At 35.2% G+C, this 16,175-nt stretch overlaps 1 protein-coding gene and 1 long non-coding RNA gene across 2 annotated transcripts in view; one reads left to right on the top strand and one right to left on the bottom strand.

Moving 5' to 3' along the window:
* Positions 1-2,570: 2,570 nt before the first annotated feature.
* LOC126872776 (uncharacterized) overlaps positions 2,571-16,175 on the bottom strand; it is a 34,349-nt gene continuing 20,744 nt past the window's right edge. The window contains exons 3-5 of the mRNA XM_050632937.1: positions 5,288-5,422; positions 4,208-4,653; positions 2,571-4,067 (exon numbers count right to left, since the gene is read on the bottom strand). Coding sequence (XP_050488894.1) covers positions 3,290-4,067; positions 4,208-4,653; positions 5,288-5,422 — 1,359 coding nt within the window. The 3' untranslated portion in view covers positions 2,571-3,289. The remainder of the gene's footprint in view (positions 4,068-4,207; positions 4,654-5,287; positions 5,423-16,175) is intronic.
* Positions 4,481-5,994, top strand: LOC126872801 (uncharacterized). Its single transcript, XR_007692195.1, has 4 exons — positions 4,481-4,629; positions 5,132-5,249; positions 5,330-5,459; positions 5,551-5,994. It is a non-coding gene; the product is annotated as an uncharacterized LOC126872801 (long non-coding RNA).

Below are 16,175 nucleotides of genomic sequence, written 5' to 3'. Positions count from 1 at the left end.
TCTCCCTTCTTTATTACTCCCCCACTCTGTTTCTTTTAACACATTCCATGTACACCAACTTTATACGATTTGTACAAACCGCGTGGAACATCGATGATCCATGTGCCCACGTGTGTTCATTATACTTGTTAAATAAATTATATTTCATAATTACACAATTATTACTGAAAATGACCTAATTTATAAAATATTGATATACTCTAGTGTTCAGAAACTATTTCATGATTTTGTATGTCTAGTACGGAATGTGTCAATAAACTTGAAAGAACACGCATTTTTTAAATTCAAAGCAATCGAAAATAGAATACCAAAGAATAATAAGGCATTGTTGTAAATAGTGATGCAGAAAAGAATATAATTCTATAGACAATTGACATTCAATAAATATAAGTCGATAGTTTTACCACGAAATTGTCACTTTGTATTGAAATTTATCACATGGCATTAAAAGCATTCCTCCTATGATCAAATCGGGAAGGTTAGTTAAAATCGCTTAGTAAAATAGTCGTATTGAGCCGAACAGAACCGAACATATAGGTTGAGCAAGTGAAAGTGAGGTTAGGTTGGTAACATCACGTGGTGCACCACGGGGTCCAAACGAGGTTAATCGAGAGACCAAGAAGCGAGCGCCGGCGCAACCAATGAACATAAAATGCGTGCTTACTATTCCCTATTCCTTTTTTCCTATCTTACTTCAACGAAATCCCTCAAATAACCTTGTCTTTTTTTCATTTCCTTTATACGTTGCTGCTCGATACCAATGAACGAGAGGAAGAAAAGTAAATGATTAGCATAAAAATTTAAACGTCATAGAACCCCTCCATGTTCAAAGAAAAATATCGACGACGCGACACAGCGATTCGTCAATGAAAACACGAGAGAAAAACGTGTTTGGCATTCGTCGAATCGCCGCCAGTCAGCGCTGAAGTAGTATTGTGCGCGAATTTCGAAGAAAAGGAAAAATGCGCGTTCTAACAAGGCAGAGAACAAGCTACGGATAGGAGGGGAGATTATCGAGCTCGTACAGAAAAGATACGCTAAAAAGATATATCGTTATATTTATCTGAAATTAAATAGTATTACAGCGGATACTTACCAATCAATGGAAAAATACTAGGTTGATCGAGCAGCGACTTAAGACTGTTTTCAACAAGAGTGGGAGAGGAACGATCCTTGTCACTCATTTCACGCACTGCGCCACGAAGCCGCACGTTCTGAGGGTTACACACGCACACCACAATCCGTTCAGTACACGGAACACCGCACGAAAGAACGAACGGCAGATATAGATAGACTTTCTATGTGTGTACACACGGGACTATACAAACTGCAAGTGTGTACGCGTAGGAGAAACAGCACACACAGACACACGAACGTAACGGTGTGTAGTAATAACAACGAGCACGCAGGCCAACGAGAAACGAATGTGCCTCCCGTGGGACACGATTAAACGACGTTCTTCCAGACCGGCAGAGAGAAAAGGCGCCCGCACCCGAACCTCTCACCTCGTCACGATGTTTCTACTATCACCCGAGACGGTCGCGGCCCGTTCGAACACTCTGGCCACGTTAAAATAAACGCGGAGCGCTATACCCAGTGCACGGTGCTCTTGAAAATCAATCTAAAAGTGGATCGGCTGGTGGCGCAATCTCCTGGCTAACCTCTGGACCGACTCGCGAACAAGTGAACGACGCCTGCCGTAATGATAACGAACAGTGTCTCTACTTTTGCCTTATCGCGATGCGCGCGCATCCGTCCCCCGACCTCCCACACCGCCCATCCACGAACGTTTCTCAGCCATGATCAGCAGTTTTCGTTTCGTTAAATCTTCACTCACGATATCTCTTTCCTTTTTCTTTATTTCACGTTATTTTTCCCCATTTAATGATCAAGTGTTTTCCTCGCTCAAATCTTTTTAAATTTCTAGCTTGCGTTCGATAAGTTCAGTGCTTTGTGTGCGTTTCGAAGTTGAAAGCGCTGACGTTCGCTCCTTTCTACAAATGTATAGACATTTTTGTTATTTTTAATGTTATGTATAATATTTTTGTTACTTCCTATATGCTATAGTTATTTATAATGGGTGTTATAATGTTAATTTTCAATAGCTTATAACTAGATTTCAGATGCTTATTATGTAAATTCAAGTGTACAAAAATGTACAAAATATCTATATTTCTAATATTTAAGAGATCCTATTTTGTTAACTGTATTTCATAAAAATACAGATTTGCATAAACATGTTCAGTCTACTTACAACCGTACAATCTAAAACAGTGAATCGATGAAAAAAAGTATGTAAAAGCTGTATAAAAAATGTAAAGTTATTAGACTAATAAAAGTATCGTATATCACATAATCAATCATTGGTGTATTCATGTGATTCCATGGTAATCATGTGATTACAGGTATAAAAATAAATTAAGATGCATATATTTGTTTAAGTCTAAAAAGGATAAAATGTTATAATGTAAACAAATGTTATCAAAGTATTCTAGATATTAGTATATAGGAAATCTTATAATTAATTATATTATTAGAAGTAATTATATTTTAAGTGAAAAAACTTCTACTATATTGAATATTCAAATACTTTATATATCATTATTTATGTACAAATTCAGGAAAGATAAAGCAGAGTACAGCTTTAATGACTTGTGTTGTATAGTAATACTTGTAAGTACAAATTGAACACTGTTTCAAAATGGAAGTTGAAATTGTTTAAAATATTTTAAAATATCAGTAAAAAGGCAAAATGCTCAATTACAATATTGGTATACATCTAAGAGATGTATATGATTGTCGATTACTTTTGTCAATACAAATGCTGGAGACAACTTTTACCAAATCTTTTGCATACAACTATTAAGAATTATGTTTTCCTAATACATATAAAAGTACTAACTACACTTGTATACATATTAACCTTCTAATCAAACTCTGAACAAGTTTATATTCTGTAGTAATGCATCAAGTCATTCATAAAACTAAAGTCAAATAAGTGAGAAACAAAAAGAAATTTTAAATTAACGTATCAATTATTAGCATTACGTTTGTCCCTAAACTGTCTTAAACGTTTCTTAAAGAATAAAACTTTCCCGAACAAGAACACATAAAATGTAAAACTGATCTAGAAATATTCAGACAGGAGTATTTATAATAGAAATTACTGTATCAATAATCGACTGTGCCTTCTATGTTCGGTCATTTGTTTACGCTTGAATATATCAAGTGCATTCATCAGAGTCATTTCGTTTAGAAAGTAGTTTATGTATATTGCTAGTAAAATCATTCAAACCCAGACACTTAAAGATTCAGTGGTAGTTTGAGAGGCGGTGAAGCTACTACGATGTTTATTAAAGAAAGCTCGAATTTCAGCAGGAGTGGAAGACCATCTACGACGTCTAGCTTTTTCCAATGGTACTACCGGTAAACCCACCTCTTGATGACAACCTCTTATAGGAGAAATTGGCAGAATGTTAGGTAAACCAATTTCTTGAAAAGAACTCATAGAAGAAAATCCACTCTCATCCTCGACGCTACTCACACTGTCAGTTGGCTTTGATTTCGAAGATTTTTCCTTTTTCTCTACTTTTCTAACACGCCTATTTGGCGTAGATGTCGGCGTACATACGTAAATATGTTTGTGATTCGATATGGATACGTTTAAACAGTTATTATTTGGAAGTAGATCCTCTTCTTCAGTAGTTTTGCTGCTTCCTGAGTTGAGTGAGGTGGTGTCAAGAGATCTTCTTATACCAGGGAGAAGATCATGCAAACTTTGACTGACCTCAACAATGTTTGACGATGTTTTTACGAAACTCCTACTGTCGTTATCGGTGCTACTTGATTCGATCCCATGGTCATAACTGGAATACCCGATAGCTCCCTGCAAGCACGTTGGATTTACGTAACTACCATCCTGCAAGGTCACTGATACCTCGTTGTGATGATTATTGTAACGATGATCCTCTATGGGCGATGGGGAGGATCCGTTATTTTCTGTCGACGAGATTCTGGTCAGATCCGGTTCTCTCATTAAGAGCAACGACTGAACTGTTCTCATTAATCTGAAACAATTAATTTACAATTAGTTAAAAATAGTTTACTATCTTCAAATATTTTAAATAAAGAGATATTTAAAGTTACTTATTAGTAACTAAACACTACAAAACAATTATTTTAATCACTTAGGTATCTAGGTACGTACCTAAATGCTTCTTGGGATAGTTTCTGGGGCGGTATATCATTCGGGTCCAGCTTGGGTTGCGTAGGGCTTTTATAAACAACACCGTCATGAGTTTTATTGAGACCCTGAGATTTATTAAGTGGAGAAGTACAATGCGCTGGATCGTTTCTACGAAGCATCGACCAAGTGAATTCGCGGTAGTTGGTAGTGCACGGTGAGATCTGTGTGACCGATTTCGACTTCATGAAACGAGAGGAAGTTGAAGACGATGGTGCTAAGGAAACATGATTCGACGGGGAATCTGCATGCACAGTGTGAACGCTATAGCTACGTGGAAACCGTCCCGTTGACTTCTTATCCTTAGGATTATTCTTCTCGTGAAGAATATCCAAGCTTTTGCGGGCACGGTCCAGGAAGCGCAGCACCTGCTCCATCAGGGCACGGTACATCTGTCTATTTGCTTCCATCTGTAAAATTTTTTATAAATAAATATTCATGCAATTTACACTGTTTTGTTTCTATAATAGATTTATATTACGTTTCAATCATATTGTATTATTAACATATTATAGTTTCATATAAAGATTTGTGCACAGGTTTGGAGTATTAAAAGCTTCAAACGTACACACACATTTACTGGATGACCACAGCATTTTTGTTGCATACAGAATAGTTATTTATATATAACATCGTATGTAACTATTGTGTGGGCAACAATAATGCTGTGGTTATTCAATAAGTGCACAAGTACAATAAATTTGAAACTTTAATATTTAAGGAATTGGGATTCAAAGCGATTTTGTGGTATTTTTATTAAACTATAAAAAACTTTGTCAAAAGAGATGTAGAAATAGTTGCCTCTGTCTAAAGTTGAAGCTGTACTGTTTTAAAATTGCCAAAGTGTTTCACTTCTTTGCATACTTTTAATTCTTAATATTTGTACAGGTACTAAAGCGTTAAAAATGGCAGTGGAATATTATTCGGGGACAGACGGTGAAGTATTCAAGGAATGGGGATAAGGTAATCTGGTCGAGGACATCAACAATTTCCTCTTGTAAATCAGGTATGTTAAACGATCGTGGTTTATGGTTAAATAGAGACCTGTTTCAGTTGCCATTGCAATGTTTCAACTTGTGTTTGCAGGAAAACATTGTCGACTACTCGTACGTGAGGTATTTGAGTGCTCGCTAAAACTTCCTGAAGTCTTCGGTTCTCTTCTATCAACGATCGGTATTGCTGAAACAAAAAACAAAAATGACGAAATCAGTTAACGGTCAGTAATAATTATCACACCAATAATTATCGGTAATAATTATTTGTGTTTTCTTTTTAAATTCAATTTCTTACTTTTGTCGCACTTTAAGTTTAACGAGGAAAGTGTCCAGCTCTCGAACGACTTTCCTGAACGTAATAATCGTTTCAAAAGAAGAAAAAAGCGACGTGGTACGACGTATATACACGCGTTAATACAAGGTTTCACCTTGCGTAGGAGATTTTCACACGGTGGAGTGAACACGATTCGACGTTAGCAGAGCGTACGCCTGTTTATTGTACAGACATTGCTTTATCAATAGCGGTATATTTTATTTAAAATAATACATTGCTCTAATCATCGTTAAACATAAAGGAAACGTTAAATATTTGTATCATTAATTACCTTAAACTTTATGTCGATTTTCCAATTAATAATCTAGCGCCTTCATTTTATAAAATAATATTCCAGGTATAATATTGCATAAGTCTATGAAATACAAATGTATACAACCGTATAATAAATAATAAAAGATAAATAAATTAATGAAGAGATATTCCGGGATTTGTATTAAATGTATTATATGCTTATTAATATTACTACCAGGTTTCTAATTGATATTCTAGAGCTATTATTTTATAAAATAATATTCTACAGAATTTCCAGCAAATTCATCATCACGATATTCCAAAATTTCCTTTAGACCTAATCAACCTTCTAAAATATCTGCTAGATTTCTGACTATTATCCTAAAGAACTTATTCACATCCTGAAACAACATTTTAGGATTTTCGCTAGAATTATAGCCAATATCAACAAATATTTAACATATCCGTGATAAATATTTCAAAAATCTCCGGCTGAACTCGTATCGTCAAGAAACATCCAATAACGGATCGATAACAAATTTTCGCCCAAGAATAGAAATCTTTACCACACTGAAAATAATTAAACGACCCAACATTAATGATCCTATTCGACTAACATCCTCGGAAGTCTTTTAAAACGCCATCTAATACACCCCAACAGAATTCTAATAGAAGTCGAATAGAAAACGCACAAAGAGGACTGGAGTTTTCCGCGAGTCCAGTCACGAAGTCGTCATTGAGCAAACAATTAGACATCGGCGAACAGTTACTTCGGACAACTTGAAAAGGTTCGAGCATCGATGATGCACCGCCATTCGAACGGATAGGCCCTTTAACATTTGCATATTTCTTTCTTTTCGGTGGCCGAGTCGCGGACACCGGGAATAAAAGAAGTTCGAAGAAACACGAGGTTTCTGACATTTCCATACAATGGCGGGAAAAATACGGTACGAGTTGCGAGATATCCGGCGATGGGCCATGCCTGATAACGAAGCCAGGACGCGCGAGATGTTGAAAGAATCATGCGTTCATCGTTCGGTCGCCACGCGTTCAACTATCACTGTTATTAGAATCATCAGCGGAGATTTGCTCTCAGCCAGTGGCAGAAAAATACACGATATTTCGAAAACCTTGAATCTTTGCTCTTTTCAACGCTCCGACTCTCTTGGGCCGCCTCATGCAATTCAAATGATACTATTGGCCAATTTCTTTATGACAATCCTCTTACGTAGATCCTCTGCTATAATAGTAACACGTTTCTATAATAATATTAAGTAATATTTTATACAGGGTGGTTGGTAAAAATTTTTTTCTTTAATTTTTTGTTTTTTTTTTTTTTTTTTTAATTTTTCCATCGAGACAACGATCTACCAACGATCTATCTAAAAGTGCACTCGTACCGAGCGAAAATTCAATGTCGATTTTCTCGAAAACAAAGCCTCGAACGAAAAATTTGTATTCTATATTTTCGACTTCTTTTTTCGCGTAGAATCACCCCCTTTCCGCTCGTACCGCCAGTTACCAACCACCCTGTATAATAGATACTTAATAATTAAATTAATAAATCGTTCTGTGCAAAGTCAAATTGTAAGAACTGTTTGTACGATAGAAGTCTGTATTCTTCTTCGTTCGTTCGAAAGGATGGAAAGACAATTTTTTGAGGAATGTTTTCAAACTGTAACTTGTATTATTTAAACGTAAACTTGGTAATTATCGATTATTATATTATTGACTAAGAAAGAACCGCGTTGGCTCGGTCGGCTGGCGCTTCGACCCTTGATTATCGAAACTCAATATTTCCTACATCCTAATAGTCGAATTTCCAGCCAGCACCTCCGAAACTCGGATTTATTCGTAGTTGCGTGTGTTTATTTCACCGCGCTCTCTGGTTATTACGGTGGAAACCATATAAAGCTGTAGGTCCACCAAGGATGGATAGAAAGAGAAATGAGAAGATGACAACAAAAGTCGTTCCTCTTCTGTCTAAAGTGTTTTCATCTTCTGCTGCGCGTATTATCGATTAAGAAATCATTGAAGAATACAACAAGGGTCCCGGACAGGAATCGCTACTACCTCTACCTCTTCCTCTTCCTGCTGATCTTTCTTTGAGAGTATCCTTTTCATGTATTTAAGTGTTATATCTGTTCGGATTTAAAGTGGAAAACCATTTACTTCAGTAAAATGTGAATTCTCTCTGGACGATCTTAAAACCAATTAAGAAGGTTTATTTAATATATGTCTTATGTAATATACATTTTATTTATCATATTTAAATATGAAGTTTAGCCAACAGAAAACGAGACGTGTTATCACACGAAGCGGCTGAAAACGTCGTAGAATATTAGAAAACCAGAGGAAACTGCATCTGGGATAATTAATTGCACTGGAATAAATGAAGAATTAGCAATTACGAATTCTTGACACTCGCTTTCACAGCCACGAACTCCGATGATGTTCTTTATTTCTCTAATAAAACATCCATCTCTCATCACCAATAAATGTGGAACAAATGTATCATAAATTACATGTATGTTACATATCATAAATTATTAAAAAGTTCGTAACACACGGTGAAAGAATACAAAGTCCCAGGTTGGTTTCACCGATGGTTTCACCGTATCACAAGGAGCGCGAAGAAAAGTCGGTATCGCTTTTACGCGCGTAAAACGGCACTATGATGGAAGGATAAGACGACGTGTTTTGCCTATGGTTTCTTTCACGATGAGCCGGCAAGGGTTTCTTTCAGTGTCCCGTTCACATAAGGGAATTTGTACGGAAAGCTGAAATTTTTCAGCGGGGACCTAAGCGGATGGGGTTCCGCATGGTCGCTCAGCTTGAACCGTCCACCGGTGGAATACTATCATGACGTCACTCGCTACGGTCACTGCCTGAATTATTCAGTATTTCTTCGTTTCTACTTGTACACACTGACTATACCTCTTTGTATCTAATAGTCGTCGCGGCTCAAACAAGATAACGTACATAGTGCCACGTAACTGATAATGCAAATTCTATATTTTAAACTTTTACGATGTTTATTCGATGATTCCACGATATATTCATACTCATATTGGTATATCTCGCCTCCGATACCGTCTCTGATAGCAATTAATAGTTGCACTTTGTTTCCACGTTTCCTCGACATTCCAGTTCATTTTTTAAGGGCACACCTCAAACTGAACGAGCGCAATCAGCTGATTTCTTTTTTTAATTTTGGCAAATATAAAGATGGATCTATCAAGGTAGAAACAACCACAGGACATTTTTACCAAGTCACGTTGTTATTTCAAAAATTCTACGTTTATCTTTCTTGATGAGCAAGGGAGATGGTTCTTTTACATTCTGACAGATCTAAAGATGAATTTATCAAAGTAGGAAGAATCATAGGAAAGTTTTACCAAATCATGTTGTCATTTCAAGAATTCCATGTTCATTTTCCTCGATAAAATTGATCTTATTAGCAAGGGGACAGATATAAAGGATCTATCAGGGTAGAAAGAAATTTTTACCAAGTCACGTTGTTATTTAAAAAATTCTACGTTCGCTTCGCTCAATAGAATTGTCGATCTTATTAATAGTATTATATACAAGGTGTCACGTAATCGACAATGCAAACAGCAAAGGGTATGATTTCTCAAAATTCTAATTAAGATTCAATCTATCCGTAGAAAAAACTTGAAGAAATTAAAAAGATAGCGCTGAACAATTCTATGTAAACTTCCTTCAATTTTATCATTATCGTATATAGGTTGTCCGCATATTCGAATATACAAGATTATGAAAAAATCATTCGAAATAACAGAGTTGTCTCGGCCGAGACTGTCCATCCTAAATATATCCATTACTTGAAGCAACAAGCGAAAATATTGCGTAGAAAATTCGTACGATCGTTAGAAGACATAACACGGTGACGATAATTTCTTCGAATGGGAGAATCAACTTTTTGCGACCTAATTCAGTTGAACAGCGAGTAATTACCGAAAGACTGGCGTTATTTGAAGAATATTTCTTACAGTATAAATCATACAAGTTTTTCGTTTCGAACCAGTATTAGTGTGACTAATGGATTTCTGCAGAGAGTACGGGTACCATTCGAACGTGCATGACACAGCACAGAAACGATCAACATAATAAAACACGGAAATATAATATAAAATAAAATTCTAGGACGCGAATCAAGCCTGAATATCTTACATTTAATGCCGTAAGATTTTTATGCGATAGCCTACTTTACACTCTGAAGCAGAAACGCGTGTATTCGTCGGATATTTAAAGAAACGATTTAAATAAAAAATGACGAAAGAAGCGCTTTAACCATTTGAAAAGAATTTCGAACTTCTTCGTGTCCAGAGGAAATAGCTGTGATATTAAAATATACGGAACGCTAGGAAAAGAAAAAGCTAATTATACTTTCTAAGGAGTCGTTCATTCAAAATTCATAATAACAAAAATCAGCACGCATCGAGCGTATCTGGGTAAACTTTTATTCGATACGACTTATGAACGCGTCAAAGGAAACGTACACAGGCGTGCGAAAGTAGACGTCTTCTATGAACATATATTATCTGCGTAGTATGAAACATTTTGAAATTTCAATAGCATTGCGAGACTCGATTATCATGATTACTACATCGGTAAAATTTGAAACAGATATGAAAATGTATATAGAAATTGCAAGCTATTTAGTATAAGTACTTTCTTTTTATTTGCAAAAATATCTCAAGATGCATAGAATGCACATAACACGCGAAGACACTTAAAATATCCAGAATAGCTGAAACAAATTTTTTTTTTTTTTTTTTAGATTTCGTCCTTTTACAAAACTATATATTTGCATAAATATCCCCAATACTTTCGCGAGTCAGCGTGTTATCCTTTGAAGCAGCTGATAACTCCGAAACAAACTGACTAACTGTACATACATCGGGACAAAGGAATCCCTGTCCTTCGAGTAATTGCAAAATCTGGCTTTACAGACTATTGAGCATCGCCTTAGTCGAAACTATCATCCTTCTAATCAGCCTTGAATGCGTCCGCTCGATTTCACGTTTAACACTAAACCTGCCGACAGTTCGTGTATACTTACTCTTACTATGTGCGGTCAAAATGACCGGTGATTAAAGAAATAACAATTTTTATGATTTAACTTAGATAATGGTTAATTTAGTTTACATTTACTAAATGTATATAAAATGACGAAGTTCCATAAAATTTCGTCCAAGTTTACTTTTCTTTAATTTCAATTATAGGCTTGAATAGAATTACACTTTTATTTATGGAGATATATCTTATTATCTTTATATATATAGATATATCTCATTCAAATTTGCTGCATTTTTTACAAATTATCTTATTATCAAGTGCACATTTGCCGCATAAATATTTTCCGCGTCTTAAACAAATTTTCGTAATTTTGTAACCTCTACAACTTTTTACTTGACAAGTTTTTTGTAGTGACGAATCTGAACTTTTTTTATTTATTTATTAAAATTACTATCAATTCTCGCGTTGAGAATTTTCAGTAATTTTTCTGGCGTGGCGCAGTGACATGGCTGATTATTTATAATAAGTTAATACTTATTATAGATAAGTATAATTTCGAATCTGAACTTGTCGATAGTTTTATTGCATGGTTTTTTCCCCGTGATTCTTTATATAAAAGCAATGTATGCACCAGGTTTATAACAATTTTGTGAATTCTCTGTAAATTGGACCCATATATCATGTAGATACCATTGCAAATTTATTGCAATTATTTATTTATCTTCTTACCAAATCGTATAAACCTCATAATTTCAGCAAAGTCATTTCCGCTCATTGTTTTTGAAAATAATGCAGGTCTCCAAATTTTATTCCACAAATATGAGACATGTAAATTTTTTATATAGCATATAGCAGAGCAATAAATGCACCTAGTTTTGTTGCATCTAGCTCCCTCTTAGTCCCCAATACTCTAAATTCTTCTTCCTCCGTACATTTTATTACATGATCCCTTATACGGTGATCAATGATAAAATGCCGTCTTTACTTGTCCTTTAGCATATCCCTAAAAATATTATGGACTGATGTCCTGCCAGGTTTAGGATTTGCATCTATTTCTCTCCAAACTGTCCCATCGGGTCCAGTTTCGATACGTTGGTTCTCTACATCAGTCTCACCCTTTGCTGTCAACGATAATTTCTTTCCTTTTTGCCCTGGACTTATTTATAATATTCAACTCTGATTCGGTTGTAAATAGCTTTCCATGTGTTTCCATGCCGTTTTCAGTTGCTGAAGTTTCTTGTTCGTCGCACACTGAACAGTCTTTTTCTATGTCCGTAAATTTTTTTTTTTATTTTTTTTTATAGTCTTGACATTTCTAGAGTAAATATTTATCACAGAATAATACCACGTACGGAGTACAAAATTATTGTCAAATTTGATATGCTTTACGGAAAAGGCTCTGCGATGCTTTCTGTCTGAGTTTTAGAGATAACAAGTTTAGATGTCGACTAATTGACTAACAAACTAAGAGATATTCTAGTCGAAAGGACAATAGTAAATAAGAATATGGCCTGTGACGGCGATATTTATACAAAAATATTGATGAGTATTGGCTGTTTTCTCCACCAACGGTTACTCGAGGGTGGAGTTGTGAAAGCTTTTCCCGTGTTTTATCGCAATGAGCAATAACCTTAAGAAACTTCTCGACTTTTAAAATGTTTATAACAATGGGCTGTAAAAAATGCTAAACTTTATGGCAGTTCCTTAGGATTATTATGGGTCTGAGTTGATACGTCTTGATAGCTGGTGGCCATCCTGATCGAGGGATGGATTATGTTTTATGACAAGATTACGGGTGTAACAGCTGTTATTACTTGTTATTACTCATTTTGTTTGTCATTTGACCATGAGATAGCCTTTTCTTTGTACTGATTGTATTTATTTTATTGTACGTATCGGACGGTCAAAGTGACCCGTCACGGTACGCAAGGCAGAGTACAAATCTTTCTCAGAAAATAAAAGAGCAAACTAAAAGTAAATACCGAAAAATATATTGTATGTATGTTTTGGGAAAAGTCAGAAATTATGGAGCGATATGATAAAGTTTACGTATAGTTAACTTTGTGTAGAAGTTCGAGAGCGGTCAATTTGACCGCTGCTGGTAGGTTTAGTGTTAAGAATTTGTCCTTCTGCGATCACCAGATACGAAGTAAGTAATACATTAGCCGCGTTGATAACAAAGGACTTTTCAGGCTATTCTCACGCCTGTCGTTTACCATTAACCTTGCCAATGATCATGGCTTTACTGTGTATTTAATCTCTTAGATACTGTTGTGACGGATAACGATGTTCTCTAGGCAAGCACATTGCAATGAAGTTTTTGATAATTAAATTATAATTTTCCTTAAAGATATGATGCAATATTAAATAAGTTAATTATATAAGTAATTATAAATATAATATATAAGTAATTATAAATATAATATTACTTTAATAACTGATAACACAATTGAGTGTGATATATTTTAAAGCACGGTACGACACATAGACCCACGTCACAATTTTCACACTCATAGCGTGGTAGTGTTTTCCAATTGCTCTTCGTTTCCTATTTTCAAGCGACATTTTCAGCTTGAAGATTCTACAAAATTATAAGGATACAGGATAAGATAAGGATAAGGACACAGTGCGATCGCGCTGTTTGGGCCTCAAACGGTTAACAATATACAATAACATAACGATATAACGATTTACCAGCGGAAAAATATCTATTGCTCGGAATCACGTGAGCCACGATTGGACGATATTTAACGCGATTAGGATTACGAAACAAACATAAATATTTACGTATTGGAATTAATATGAAAGAAAAGGAACGTTACAGCAAACTCTTCCCTTGCTGTTGCATGAAAGAATATTCAGTGATATTTTTTGTCTTCGATCGTACAACTCCTTTTACGCGATAATTCCTTTTATGATCCACCATCCATGAAATAAGAAGCATCGTGAAACGAAACACAGAAAAGAAACGTTTGTTCTTCTGCAAGAAGACTATACCTACGCTTATATTAGTCGAAATTTCCAAATTTCCCTTCCTGTTAAATATCAGGTACAGTGCTGCGAATAATCGTAGAGTCAAACGCATTTTCTGCATTATTTCTTCAACATTTCTAAGAAACAATTACTGAAAATTCTCAACGCGAGAATTGATTGTAATTTTAATAAATAATAAAAAAAAAAAAATTTCTAAGAAACCATCGACCGTGCCTGGATATGTTAAGCGAAGTTGTGTTTCTAAAGGATAAATTGTACGATAGAGTATCAGGAGATTTTGCATGGTGAATTAAAAACTGAACTAAAAGACAGAAAGACGATTTTTCAACGAGACGACGCTCCTCTTTGTACAGTTGCCACTACAGAAACGTGGTTCCAAGATTTCGGAATAAAATCATTAGCATGGCCAGCATTGTGTCCTCATTTGAAACTGATCGAGAGCCTGTGGCGAGTTTTAACAAGAAAAGTTTACGATCGGAAGACTACTTTTAAAGATTGTATTCCTGTGCATTACAGTAGCGATCAAAATATAGCCAGGTAATAAATTGGACGAAGAGCATTTAACGAGGACTGAATTATTCTCGCTTAGGGTTACACGTATGATCCTATTCGAGGATTGCTGACAATAAAATACGTCAAATAAAGAATGCTACATGTTCATTTACAACTAACTAACTAACTAACGGTATTTCATTTACGAGTCAAACATCGATGAATATTAATTACAAATTAGAAGAGATAATGATAAGAATAAATTATAAAAGGATGAAATACGCGATGAAGAAATGTGATAATTTTTAACTATAATAATTTTAACGATTGGTTATAATTATAGGAATTTTTAACTATACATATGTCCATGTTTCTGCCATTATCATAAACGTACAATCTTTAACGTCGCACGATTAATTCTCTTTATCGAATCACCGCGTTATACGCAAATTAATATAATAATTATATATAGTATATATAATAAAAATTAATATAGTAAAAGTATACTGCGGATTTCTATTCATTTACAGGAACTTTGAAAGTGCAACATTGCACAAAATGTGTATCATGCGAAAATATATATAAGACATCCAAAGTATGTATATGTCGTGCTTTCTTATTGTACTTAGCGGGCAAAACAGTATTCTACCGAGGTTCTACATTTTTAATTACATTCTCGAAAATGTGATTCCGCGTAGAAATCCTTAATCTAAATAGATATCTAATTAAGTATCGTTTAATAGTATATAGGCTGTTTTATTCTTATCCTGTCAAACGGTGTGAGTATATTCTGTGATTGAAAATAAGAAAGAAATATTACAAAAACAATAATTCAAACGCTCGGAAATTAAAAAAAAAAAAACGCCTATGTCCTATGTTCGCACATCTCTCTCCTTTGGTGGAATGAAAATGAAACACTCTGTATACCCCTGATTATTTCTCGAATTTAACCAGAAATCAAACTTTCCTGTCGAAATCTATCGAAAGACCGAAATATTCGATGTTTCTCGAAGCTCGCCACAGTAAAGTTCACGCTGGCCAAGAGACTGTAACTAAGAATCAAACAAAATGAAACACTCTGTATACCCCTGCTTATTTCTCGAATTTAACCAGAAATCAAACTTTCCTGTCGAAATCTATCGAAAGGCCGAAATATTCGATGTTTCTCGAAGCTCGCCACAGTAAAGTTCACGCTGGCCAAGAGATTGTAACTAAGAATCAAACAAAATGAAACACTCTGTATACCCCTGCTTATTTGTCGAATTTAACCAAAAATCAAACTTTCCCGTCGAAATCTATCGAAAGGCCGAAATATTCGATGTTTCTCGAAGCTCGCCACAGTAAAGTTCACGCTGGCCAAGAGACTGTAACTAAGAATCAAAGAAAATGAAACACTCTGTATACCCCTGCTTATTTCTCGAATTTAACCAGAAATCAAACTTTCCTGTCGAAATCTATCGAAAGGCCGAAATATTCGATGTTTCTCAAAGCTCGCCACAGTAAAGTTCACGCTGGCCAAGAGACTGTAACTAAGAATCAAAGAAAATGAAACACTCTGTATACCCCTGCTTATTTCTCGAATTTAACCAGAAATCAAACTTTCCTGTCGAAATCTATCGAAAGGCCGAAATATTCGATGTTTCTCGAAGCTCGCCACAGTAAAGTTCACGCTGGCCAAGAGATTGTAACTAAGAATCAAACAAAATGAAACACTCTGTATACCCCTGCTTATTTGTCGAATTTAACCAAAAATCAAACTTTCCCGTCGAAATCTATCGAAAGGCCGAAATATTCGATGTTTCTCAAAGCTCGCCACAGTAAAGTTCACGCTGGCCAAGAG

Source organism: Bombus huntii, chromosome 14, assembly GCF_024542735.1.
Source record: "Bombus huntii isolate Logan2020A chromosome 14, iyBomHunt1.1, whole genome shotgun sequence".
Lineage (NCBI taxonomy): Eukaryota > Metazoa > Arthropoda > Insecta > Hymenoptera > Apidae > Bombus > Bombus huntii.
Note: the sequence above shows the minus strand (reverse complement) of the source record. Positions and strands in the feature narration are given on the sequence as shown.